The 12,330-nt window shown below is 42.4% G+C and overlaps 1 protein-coding gene and 1 non-coding gene across 5 annotated transcripts in view; one reads left to right on the top strand and one right to left on the bottom strand.

The window, feature by feature from the left end:
* Positions 1 to 12,330, top strand: part of ACACA (acetyl-CoA carboxylase alpha) — a 244,316-nt gene that overhangs the window by 87,546 nt on the left and 144,440 nt on the right. For all 4 annotated transcript variants that reach the window (XM_069602731.1, XM_069602732.1, XM_069602734.1 and 1 more), the window contains 5 exons: positions 400 to 546; positions 1,566 to 1,754; positions 2,759 to 2,859; positions 3,921 to 4,009; positions 11,570 to 11,694. In XM_069602731.1, coding sequence (XP_069458832.1) covers positions 400 to 546; positions 1,566 to 1,754; positions 2,759 to 2,859; positions 3,921 to 4,009; positions 11,570 to 11,694 — 651 coding nt within the window. The remainder of the gene's footprint in view (positions 1 to 399; positions 547 to 1,565; positions 1,755 to 2,758; positions 2,860 to 3,920; positions 4,010 to 11,569; positions 11,695 to 12,330) is intronic.
* LOC138415619 (U4 spliceosomal RNA) lies at positions 9,394 to 9,540 on the bottom strand. The gene has a single exon (XR_011247365.1). It is a non-coding gene; the product is annotated as a U4 spliceosomal RNA (small nuclear RNA).

The following is a 12,330-nucleotide window of genomic DNA, read 5'->3' as shown; positions in this document are numbered from 1 at the left end:
TACTATGATATTAAGAATATGTGATTTTCCTCAAGAGGCTTCTCTCTTGTTGTCACTGGATGTGTTAAAGGGAAGTCTTTCTTTTTCAAACTAATTAATTACTCTGACTGCATCGAGTCTTAGTTGTGGCATGCGGGCTCTTTGTTTCTCTGTGCGGGCTTCTCTAGTGCAGCGTGTGGGTTTCCCTCTAGTTGTGGCACACGGGCTCAGCAGTTGCTCTGCACAGGCTTGGTTGCCCCACCACTTGTGGGATCTAAATTCCGCCTGGATGGCTGATTCTTAACCACTGGACAACCAGGGAAGTCCCTAAAGGGAAGTCTTGATTTTACATGATGAATCTAAGTTGCAGTGGTGTGTCTGGAGGTAGTGGATGACTTGATCTCTCATTGGGGTTGACAGGCTGAGCTTCACACAGGCAGTCTGCCACGGATCCAGAGCACAGCGCTCAGAGGCGAGAAGCTCCATCGAGTGTTCCACTATGTCCTGGATAATCTGGTCAACGTGATGAATGGATACTGCCTTCCAGATCCTTTCTTTAGCAGCAGGGTATGGATCACTTTTCCTAGGTGGGGTGGGGTAGGGGAACAGGTATACATCTTGGAGAATGGGTATTCTCCAACATAGTTTAAAATTCATATAGGGAATTTTTCTAAGAGGGAGGGAGATAGAGCTGTTTGACCAAAATTCTGCCACTATTAGTTGTAGGATTTGAAGTCTTTATATCCTTGCTTCTTATCTCTGTCATTGATTTCACATTTAATTGGGATTTAAACCAGTAAACAAGGACAATGTTAGTTGTCTATATTATAATTTCAAAGTAAGTACCGGCATACCTTGGGGATATTGCAGGTTTGATTCCAGACTGCTGCAATAAAGTGAATATTATAAGAAAGAAAATCACGCAAATATTTTGGTTTCCAGTGCATAGAAAATTTATGTTTGCATATTGATCAAGAACCTGCCTGCCAATGCAGGAGACATGAGATGTGGGTTCAGTCCCTGGGTTGGGACGATCCCCTGGGGGAGGAAATGGCATCCCACTCCAGTATTCTTGCCTGGGGAATCCCATGGACAGAGGAACCTGGTAGGCTACAGTCCATGGGTCGCAAAGAGTCGGACACGACTGAAGTGACTTAGCAGGCACATAGTCTATTAAGTGTGTAATAGCATTACGTCTAAAAAATGTACATACCTTAATTTAAAAATGTTTTCTTGCTAAAAAAGGCAAATCATCTGCTGAGCCTTTAAGGAGTCATAATGGTTTTGCTGGTGGAGGGTTTGAAATACTATTACCAAAATGTGACAAGAATTACCAAAATGTGACACAGAGACGTGAAGTGAGCAAATGCCGTTGGAAAAATGGTGCCAATAGACTTGCTTGGCACAGGTTTTACATGAAATCTTCAGTTTGTAAAAAAGAACACCGCCGTATTTGCAAAGTGCAATAAAGCAGTGCATAGTAAAGCGTGGTATGCCTATACTGTATGGTAGTGAATTCAGACATAATTTTCTTTGGGGGATGGTGTTAATTTTGTCCAGATCCTGTTTTATTGTTTCCTTCTCAGGTGAAAGACTGGGTTGAACGGTTGATGAAGACCCTCAGGGACCCCTCCTTGCCTCTCCTAGAATTGCAGGATATCATGACCAGCGTCTCTGGTCGTATCCCACCCAACGTGGAAAAGTCTATCAAGAAGGAAATGGCTCAGTATGCCAGCAACATCACATCCGTCCTCTGCCAGTTTCCCAGCCAGCAGGTACTTGTAGACTAACGCTGCCATTTTCTGCTGGCTGCCCACACTAGGGTTCATGCAGTCGGAGTCCTTCCTGTTTGGATGCTCCTCACTGTCTGGATGTTGTACTTTTGAAGTTTTAAGCATTGTGCCCTTTACAAAACTGCCTCATGATACAAGCCCAGTAAGTTAAGTGTTGGGTGTGAAATGTAGCGTGTCTGTGGTTCAGAGAAAAGCATATTGGCCATGTACCCCATAGAGGTTTGTCCCTGGGGCTGCGCCCTGATTAGAAGGACTTGGTGATTCTAAAGCAGGCGGATATTTGTAGCTCTTTCATCAGAGACTTCCTCACCTCTGCAGCATGCTGATTACTCTGTGCCTGTGATCCAGACTTACATGTAGGGAGTAAAGCTGGACAAGTGGGGCATTAAGCGTGTCTTGCCCGTCAGGACCTCTGGTAAGGCGCTAGGTTTTGTGATGCACTCGTTAGTTCATCTGGCAAAGGGTGAAGAGACATAGAAGCTGCTTTCTTATTTATCATGAATGAACCCCTAAACTATGCCTCGTAGCATTCAGCTGCTCTCAACACAGGAAAGATAGAAATAATCATGTTACAATGATGAAGATTCCAATAGAGACACGGAGTAGAGAGCCGACACATGGATGCCGTGGGGGAGGGGGAGGGTGGTCTGGATTGGGAGAGCGCCACTGCCGTATACACTGCCACTGGAAAACAGGTAGCCAGTGGGAGGCTGCTGCACAATACAGGGAGCTCGCGCCGTGCTTGGTGATGACCTGGAGAGTAGAATGGGGGCGGGGGTGGCAGGGAAGCTCAAGAGGGCGCTATATATATTCACCTGTAGCCGATTCGCTTCGTTGTACAGTAAAAAGTAACACAACATTAAAGCAGTTATATTCCAATTAAAACAACAACAGCAGGATTCCTAGTGTTGATGCTATTATGCAGGCTAATGTTTTGGGTCCCTTTGTTGAGCTGGGCTTCACTTTTCTCTTTTCTTATACTTTAGATTGCCAACATCCTAGATAGCCATGCAGCCACACTGAACCGGAAATCTGAACGGGAAGTCTTCTTCATGAACACTCAGAGCATCGTCCAGCTGGTGCAGAGGTACGTACATGGAAGTCCAGAGTCCCAGATCTGCCCGTCCCCACACTTCCTTCCTTCTCAGTAGTCACAAAGAGGTTTGCCTTCAGGTCACCTTAGGGAACTTAGGAAGCACCTCTTATCTTAGGAAATACCTATGTCTACTAAATATGTTAGAATTGTGAGCTAACTCTCCTACTCAGCGTTTCTGATGACTTTCTATTCGGCATCTTTCCATCAATTATTAAGGCATGAATCTCACTGTTATCTTTTTTCCTTACAATTTCCCGTGAACTCCTAATTTTTCTTCTGGCATCAGGCCCCCTTTGACATTTACTCTTATTAGCTCATGGGATCAACTATTGGGATAAAGGTATCTTCACAGGACTTTTTCAACTTTAAGGTATTCATAAATTTTTCAGATTTCCCTTAGCCATTTCAAGGGTGTGGTGATCATTTTTGCTTAGCAATGGGGGACTGAACCAGTTTATTTTTGGGTAGGGCTATCAAGTGGTTTTGGCTTTGTTTTCTCTTTCTCTCTCTTTTTTTCTCCATTTCTTTATAAGAAAAAAAAAGTCTTGTCTGTGGCCACATTTCTTTTAGACTTGGATTTATGGTATTTATTTGTTATTTTTGGCTGTGCTGGGTCCTCGTCACTGTGCATACACTCTCTCTAATTGTGAGCAGGGCTACTCTCTTGCTGCGGGCTACACCGGCTTCTTATGGTGGTGGATCTCCTGCAGAGCTCGGGCTCTAGGGCGTGGGGGCTTCTGTAGTTGCTGCACAAGCGTAGCTGCCCCACGGCACGTGGGTTCCTCCCAGACCAGGGATCGACCCTGCGTCGCATGCACTGGCAGGCATATTCTCAGCCACTGGACCACCAGGGAGGCCGGCTTGAATTTAAATTGACCTGGTTAATTGATTCTAGACTGGCTCCTGTCCTGTCCTATATGCATTCTATAGGAAGCCTAGTAAGCTTTGGGTTTATTATTTCATGGTTGGCTATTTAACGGTGTTAGCCTGTCAGGATTTTCTTCTAGACTTGAATTTATGTTATTTATCTATACCTTCCTCTCTCTGCCTAGGTACCGCAGTGGCATCCGAGGACACATGAAGGCTGTGGTGATGGACCTGCTGCGGCAGTACCTGCGAGTAGAGACTCAGTTCCAGAACGGTAAGCTCCTTCCTGAGGCTCTGTACCCGAGAGCGTCTCTTCCTGAGGCTCTGTACCCGAGAGCGTCTCTTCCTGAGGCTCTGTACCCGAGAGTGTCTCTTCCTGAGGCTCTGTACCCGAGAGCGTCTCCTTCGAGGGCTGAGCGATAGCTGAGCCAGTCCATCCTGTCACCACCACTTGACACGAACAACCGTCTTCCTCCTTTCACCAGTCCCTTGAAAGCTAAACTGCTCTGTCCACTAGCACCAAGAAACAACAACAAAGCACAGCTTGATGAGGCTGTGAATCAGTGTGCTTCTGTGAGAGGGCTGACATAATTTTTCTAGTAGAGATTAGCATTCCCCATTGGCCTCTTCTTGACCTTGAGGTCAAGGGTTCGTTGAGGTGAGTTGAGTCAGACCAGGCTGAAATTGAGAAAGCCTATGAAGAGCTTGCGTCTCAACAGCTCATCCATGGAATGAACCACAGGCATCTGAAAAAGGCTCAGATTTTCCAGTCCTTTTCAGTGTATTGTTTGGGTGGAATTTATCCGTCACTTTCTCTGTATAGTGTCACTAATGACTTACCATGTCTCTAAAGCACCGTGGCTAAGATTTTAAAGCTCCATACTGCGGATCCTGCTTTCTGCCACAAGATGGCAGTGAAACGCCACAGAGTTTGAAAGATTGCCTCTTCATGCTCTTTGCTTTGTTTTGCTCACTTTTCCATCCTTAAAGGATGACTCTGCCACTCATGACAAGCAGAAATACTCAAGTAAATATTGCAGACCGAATCTGGCAGTGTGTAAAATAATACGTCACAACCCAGTTGTCTTGATCCCACTAGTGTAAGCTTGATTAATATGTGAATCATTTATCATGTAATGGATAAGAAGAGGAAAAAACATGGCCATCATCTTAAGATATGGATGATACAAGCCTTTGACAAAATTGAATATCCATTCATGATAAGTCCTTGGCCAATTGAGAATGAAATGGTACTTTTTATCATGTAAAGTTCTCCTACAAAAAAATCTGTAGGATACATCATACATAGTGGTAAAATGTTGAAAGCAATCTCTTTAAGATTAAAAATAAGACAAGGATGCCTGCTATCATTATTGCTCTTTAGCTTCGTACTGGATATCCCAGCTGCTTTTGTAAGGCAAGAAAAAGAATAAAAAAGTATGAGGACTGGACTAAAGGTATGGAAAGGAGTACAGAAATACATCAGCCACTATTATATATGACATGAGGTCTACCCGGAAAGCCTCAAAGTATCCACATGTTTATTATTAGAATTATTTAACATTTAGCAAAGTTGTTGGATACAAAAGCCAGTATATGGGGCTTCCCTGGTAGCTCAGTGGTAAAGAATCTGCCTGCCAGCTTGGGAGATAACAGTTTCGATCCCTGGTCTGGGAAGATCCCATATGCCACAGAGCAACTAAACCCACGCGCCATAACCACTTAGCCCACTCATGGCAACTCCTGAAGCCCACCCACCCTAGAGCCCGTGCTCTGCAACAAGAGAAGCCACCACAATGAAAAGCCTACACACCACAGCTAAAGAGTAGCACCTGCTCTCTGCAGCTAGAGAAAAAAAGCTTGCGCCACAGCAAAGACCCAGCACAGCCAAAATAAATTAATTAATTAAATAAATTGAAAAAGTCAAATACAAAATTAAAATTTTATAGTATAATAACAGTTTAGAAAAATATTCCATTTGAAATAGCAACCCAAAATATGAAATTCCGAGGAATAAGTCTAACAAAAAAATGTGCAACCTTTTTTGGAGAAAGTTGTAATCAGTAGAAACAATAAAGAAGGTCTTGATAAATATCATGGCCTTGGTTTGGAATATATATATTTGCAAAGTGTTGATTCTCTCTGAGTTCATCTGTAGATTCATTGACTTTCCAATAAAAATCTTACTAGTGTATTTCTATGGAATTTGTCAGGCTAGTTCTATAATTCACATGAAAGAAAGGTAACCAAGATTCTTCTAAAGAAATACACTATGGAGGTATTTGTCCAGTTTAATATCAAGATTTGAGATAAAGCCACATTAATGAAGAGATTGTGATATTGGTGTTAGGACAGATTAATGGAACAATGGAACATTGGCTGTTAACCCTCTGTTAATCCAGAGGCAGATATATGAAAAATTACTTTACAACAGGGCAGGTGTTTTAAGTCATGGGGAAAGGATAGTTTGCTACTGGTTAATGGATTATTCATTTGCCACCACCCTTCCAAAAGAAAAAAGATCCCTAGCCTAGACAAGCAGAGAAGGCAATGTTAAGCCACTCTAGTACTCTTGCCTAAAAAAATCCCATGGACGGAGGAGCCTGGTAGGCTGCAGCCCATGGGTTGCTACGAGTTGAACACGACTGAGCAACTTCACTTTCACTTTTCACTTTCGCACACGGGAGAAGGAAATGGCAACCCACTCCAGTGTTCTTGCCTGGAGAATCCCAGGGATGGGGAAGCCTGGTGGGCTGCCGTCTATGGGGTCACACAGTCGGACACGACTGAAGCGACTTAGCAATAGCAGCAGCAGCAGCCTAGACAAGATGCACAAAAATTGATTCCAGATTAATTTAAAACTTAAACACGTACTAAAGGGGCAAAGCTACTCAATTTTTAGGAGAATATCCTTATGACCTCAAGACCAAGAAGATTTTGTCATGTAAGGCCAGCAGGAACAAACTATAAAGGAAAAGGACAAATAAGTTGACCTCAATTAAGAACTTCTGTTCATGAAAAGATCCCGTAAAAAGACTTTGAAAATACAAGCCATAAACTGGAGGAAGATACTTACAAATCATAACAACTGAGGAAGGATTAGAATCTATAGAGCACTGCCTTGTGTCAATAAGTAAAAGATGACCTAATAGAAAAATGGGCAAAAGATAAAAAAAGATAATTTGCAGAAGAGGAAGCACACATGATCACACCCAAATGATCAATGAAAAGATGTTCGATCTTCTTACTAATTAGAGAGTTATGAAACAAAACCACAATAAGCTTGGCAAAAATTTAAAATTCACATCATCTTCCACGACTTCTATAAGTAGAAGTGCAAATTGTTACAACCACTTTGGAAAACAGTTCATCAGTATGTAATGGAATTGAACTTATTTATGTTCTTCAACCTACCAATTTCACTCTTAGATGACATGCTCTAGAGAAACTGTTACACATGTTTATTAAGGAGACATATACAGGAGTGTTGGTGGCATCATTGTTCATTAGTTAGTTAGTTCAGTCACTCAGTCGTGTCCGACTCTTTGCGACCCCATGAATCGCAGCACGCCAGGCCTCCCTGTCCATCACCAACTCCCAGAGTTCACTCAGACGCATGTCCATTGAGTCCGTGATACCATCCAGCCATCTCATCCTCTGTCGTCCCCTTCTCCTCCTGCCCCCAATCCCTCCCAGCATCAGAGTCTTTTCCAATAAGTCAGCTCTTCGCATGAGGTGGCCAAAGTACTGGAGCTTCAGCTTTAGCATCATTCCTTCCAAAGAAATCCCAGGGCTGATCTCCTTCAGAATGGACTGGTTGGATCTCCTTGCAGTCCAAGGGACTCTCAAGAGTCTCCTCCAACACCACAGTTCAAAAGCATCAATTCTTCGGCCCTCAGCCTTCTTCACAGTCCAACTCTCACATCCATACATGACCACTGGAAAAACCACAGCCTTGACTAGACGGACCTTAGTTGGCAATGTAATGTCTCTGCTTTTGAATATGCTGTCTAGGTTGGTCATAACTTTTCTTCCAAGGAGTAAGCATCTTTTAATTTCATGGCTGCAATCACCATCTGCAGTGATTTTGGAGCCCAAAAAAATAAAGTCTGACACTGTTTCCACTGTTTCCCCATCTATTTGCCATGAAGTGATGGGACTGGATGCCATGATCTTCGTTTTCTGAATGTTGAGCTTTAAGCCAACTTTTTCGCTCTCCTCGTTCACTTTCATCAAGAGGCTTTTTAGCTCCTCTTCACTTTCATCCATAAGGGTGGTGTCATCTGCATATCTGAGGTTATTGATATTTCTCCCGGCAATCTTGATTCCAGCTTGTGTTTCTTCCAGTCCAGCGTTTCTCACGATGTACTCTGCATATAAGTTAAATAAGCAGGGTGACAATATACAGCCTTGACGTACTCCTTTTCCTATTTGGAACCAGTCTGTTGTTCCATGTCCAGTTTAACTGTTGCTTCCTGACCTGCATACAGATTTCTCAAGAGGCAGGTCAGATGGTCTGGTATCCCCATCTCTTTCAGAATTTTCCATAGTTTATTGTGATCCACACAGTCAAAGGCTTTGGCATAGTCAATAAAGCAGAAATAGACGTTTTTCTGGAACTCTCTTGCTTTTTCCATGATCCAGCGGATGTTGGCAATTTGATCTCTGGATCCTCTGCCTTTTCTAAAACCAGCTTGAACATCAGGGAGTTCACGGTTCACGTATTGCTGACGCCTGGCTTGGAGAATTTTGAGCATTACGTTACTAGCATGTGAGATGAGTGCAATTGTGCAGTAGTTTGAGCATTCTTTGGCGTTGCCTTTCTTTGGAATTGGAATGAAAACTGACCTTTTCCAGTCCTGTGGCCACTGCTGAGTTTTCCAAATTTGCCGGCATATTGAGTGCAGCACTTTCACAGCATCATCTTTCAGGATTTGAAACAGCTTAACTGGAATTCCATCACCTCCACTAGCTTTGTTCGTAGTGATGCTTTCTAAGGCCCACTTGACTTCACATTCCAAGATGTCTGGCTCTAGATTAGTGATCACGTCATCATGATTATCTGGGTCGTGAAGATCTTTTTTGTATAGTTCTTCCGTGTATTCTTGCCACCTCTTCTTAATATCTTCTGCTTCTGTTAGGTCCATACCATTTCAGTCCTTTATCGAGCCCATTTTTGCATGAAATGTTCCCTTGGTATCTCTGATTTTCTTGAAGAGATCTCTAGTCTTTCCCATTCTGTTGTTTTCCTCTATTTCTTTGCATTGATCTCTGAGGAAGGCTTTCTTATCTCTCCTTGCTATTCTTTGGAACTCTGCATTCAGATGCTTATATCTTTCCTTTTCTCCTTTGTTTTTCACCTCTCTTCTTTTCACAGCTATTTGCAAGGCCTCCCCAGACAGCCATTTTGCTGTTATTCATTAATAGCAAAAAAGACTAGAAACAACCCAATTATACACAATTATAGAGACTAGATAATTGAATTCTAGTATATTTCTGTATTGGATTAGTCTACAGCAGTGAAAATGTAGATGCATCTCCAAAACATAATGGTCAGGGAAAGAAACAAGGTACAGAAGGATCCAAACATTCCACTGTTGCCAAGTTAAAAACAGGGAAAGTGAATATATACATACATGGATACATATATATATATGTACACACACATGTTTGTGATAAATGTGAAGAAGAGCCAAAGAACGATTAACGTAAAATTCAGTTTAGTGGTCATTTTTTTTTTTCAATTAGCAATAATCGAGCCTCGGATAAACCTCATTGGCTACGATACTGCCACTGTGCAAAGCTAGTGGTCATTTTTGAGGAGGAGCACGTAGGATCTTTCAAAGATACCAAAAATATTCTGACGGATGGTAGTTACTTGGGCATTTATTCTTCTGAATGTATATTTCACAATAAAAAGTTTTTTTAGAAGAGGCACTTGGTATCATTGCTTTCTGTCTGCTTAGTGTCTCTGCTGCCTCTCCCCTGGGTAAATGTTCTTCATATTTCCCCTGGCCCTAGTAATTTCCATTACCAAGATATATTTCTGTTGTCACTTTAAGGAGAAATATGAATTTATATAGGATAACCAACAGCTTCCATTTTGTCCCAATTGGATCTTTTATGAAATTGGCAGCTCTCTAAATACTGAAATTCACTGTTTTTTAAATATATTTAGTTTGATTTTGAAAAAAATCTTATGTCAGTCACTAATATTTAAAACAGATAAGGGACTTCCCTTGTGGTCCAGCAGTTAAGACTTTGCTTTTCAGTGCAGAGAGTGTGGGTTTGATCCTAGGTCGGGGAGCTAAGATTCCACATACTTCCAGTCCCAAAAAAAAACCCAAAACATAAATAGAAGCAATATTGTAACAAATTCAGTAAAGACTTTAAAAATGGTCCAAATCAAAATAATCTTAAAAAAAACCAAACAGATAAAAGCAGAGTTGCCTTCGTTGATTTGTACTTGATGTTCTAGGAATACATGGCAGTGCAGTTTGAATGCCACTGTTCCAGTTTGTAACTTAACATGCAGTCTGAACTAGGTGATAATCCTTTAGTATTTTCATGATTTCATGAAAATTCTGACCCTTGAGACTGTTCGGATGCTCATTCTCCTTTACTTGTAAATTTAATTCTGAGGTAAGCCGTTTTCTAAAGAACTGAACATTACTTATATCCCGTGGTGGAAGTCACTATGGTCTACCTGAGGCTTATGCTTCTGTTGCAGAACATAGCTCTGCCAGTGAGAACTGGCCTGCCTCCGGTGGCCTTGTGAAAGGCCAATGAAAACATGCATGAGATGCGTGACTGTACTCTCCCTACAGACCTTTTACCTTCATGCAGGGTTCTTCCTGATCTCTGCCTTAGTTTTGATTGGGAATTCCTAGGCACTGCTTAACTACTTTGTGGACTTACAAGGGAAGATGTTGATTCCAGAGGAAGCAGCCATCCTTCTTGTGGATATTGATAAGTTTGGGTGTTTTAGTTTTGAACTAAAACCATGACTTCTAGTGGGGGTGAAGCAGTTTCAGTGAGTGAAACATGGAACCAGAATCTCTCGCTGGGGTTTAATGGTGTTGACATTTCTTTTTAAGTAGCTGAACCCTCTCTTCTAAGGAAACCATGTTGCTCAGGTTGTGTGCTCAGTCTTGTCCAACTCTTTGCAGCCCCATGGATGTAGCCCATCAGGGTCCTGTGTCCAGGGCATTCTCCAGGCAAGAATCCTGGAGTGGGTAGCCATTTCCTACTCCAGAGGGTCTTCCCAACCCAGGGATCAAACCAATGTCTCTTGAGTCTCCTGCATTGGCAGGCGGATCCTTTACCACGAGTGCCACCTGGGAAGCCCAAGGAAACCATTGCAGGAAGCTAAATAAGAGTTTAGAGTAAGGATAGGGGGTGGGAATCTCAGGCCCTAAGACACACCCTTCCCCACCTGTCAAAATTTTTAAATGAAAATAAGACTTAGAGAAGTAAAGTGATTTGCCTAGGAGTGCATCACAATTTGGTAACAGAGCTAAGCTTTGAGCCCAGGGCTTTTATACCAGAAGGAAATGGCAACCCACTCCAGTATTCTTGCCTGGAGAATCCCATGGACAGAGAAGCTTATGGGCTACAGTCCATGGGATCGCAAAGAGCCGGACACGACTGAGCGACTTCACTCACTCACTCACCTGACTCCTAGCTCAGAGTTGTTCTTAATAAACCACACTGCCAATTCTGTAGAAATCTACCTAAGAAAATTCTCAAGATGTTTCTTCTCACTGCTTATTAATTTGCTAAATAGCATGTAAATGTGAACGTGCATATGTGCAGTTCTTTTTGCTGCTTGTAGGTCACTATGACAAATGCGTGTTCGCCCTCCGGGAGGAGAACAAGAGTGATATGAACACTGTACTGAACTACATCTTCTCTCACGCTCAAGTCACCAAGAAGAATCTTCTGGTCACCATGCTTATCGTGAGTACCGTTTCCCAGAACCTGTAAGGATGGTTGACGATACGGAAGAAAGAGTTTCTCCCTGTGATGGCTCTGGTCAGAGGAAAAGCTCCTGCCTTGTGTGATTCTGGGGTGGGCGGGGCTTGGGTTGTGGGTTAATAGTTTCTCATGCCCGTCTTTGCCCTTGACCTGAAGGAACCTGCTCCAGTTGGGAAAGAACTGTTCTGCCAATTATTCATATCATTTTTAAAAATTAATTCACTTTTTTAATTGAAGGATAATTGCTTTACAAAATTTTGCTGTTTTCTGTCAAACCTCGACATGAATCAGCCATAGGTATACATATATCCCCTCCCTTTTGAACCTCCCTCCCGTCTCCCTCCCCATCCCACCCCTCTATGTTGATACAGAGCCCCTATTTGGGTTTCCTGAGCCATACAGCAAATTCCCATTGGCTATCTATTTTACATACGGTAATGTAAGTTTCCATGTTACCCTTTCCATACAACTCACCCTCTCCTCCCCTCTCCCCATGTCCATAAGTCTATTCTCTATGTCTGTTTCTCCACTGCTGCCCTGCAAATAAATTCTTCAGTACCATTTTTCTAGATTCCACATATATGCATTAAAATATGATATTTCTCTTTCTCTTTATGC

This window comes from Ovis canadensis, chromosome 11 (genome assembly GCF_042477335.2).
Source record: "Ovis canadensis isolate MfBH-ARS-UI-01 breed Bighorn chromosome 11, ARS-UI_OviCan_v2, whole genome shotgun sequence".
NCBI classification, from domain to species: domain Eukaryota; kingdom Metazoa; phylum Chordata; class Mammalia; order Artiodactyla; family Bovidae; genus Ovis; species Ovis canadensis.
Note: the sequence above shows the minus strand (reverse complement) of the source record. Positions and strands in the feature narration are given on the sequence as shown.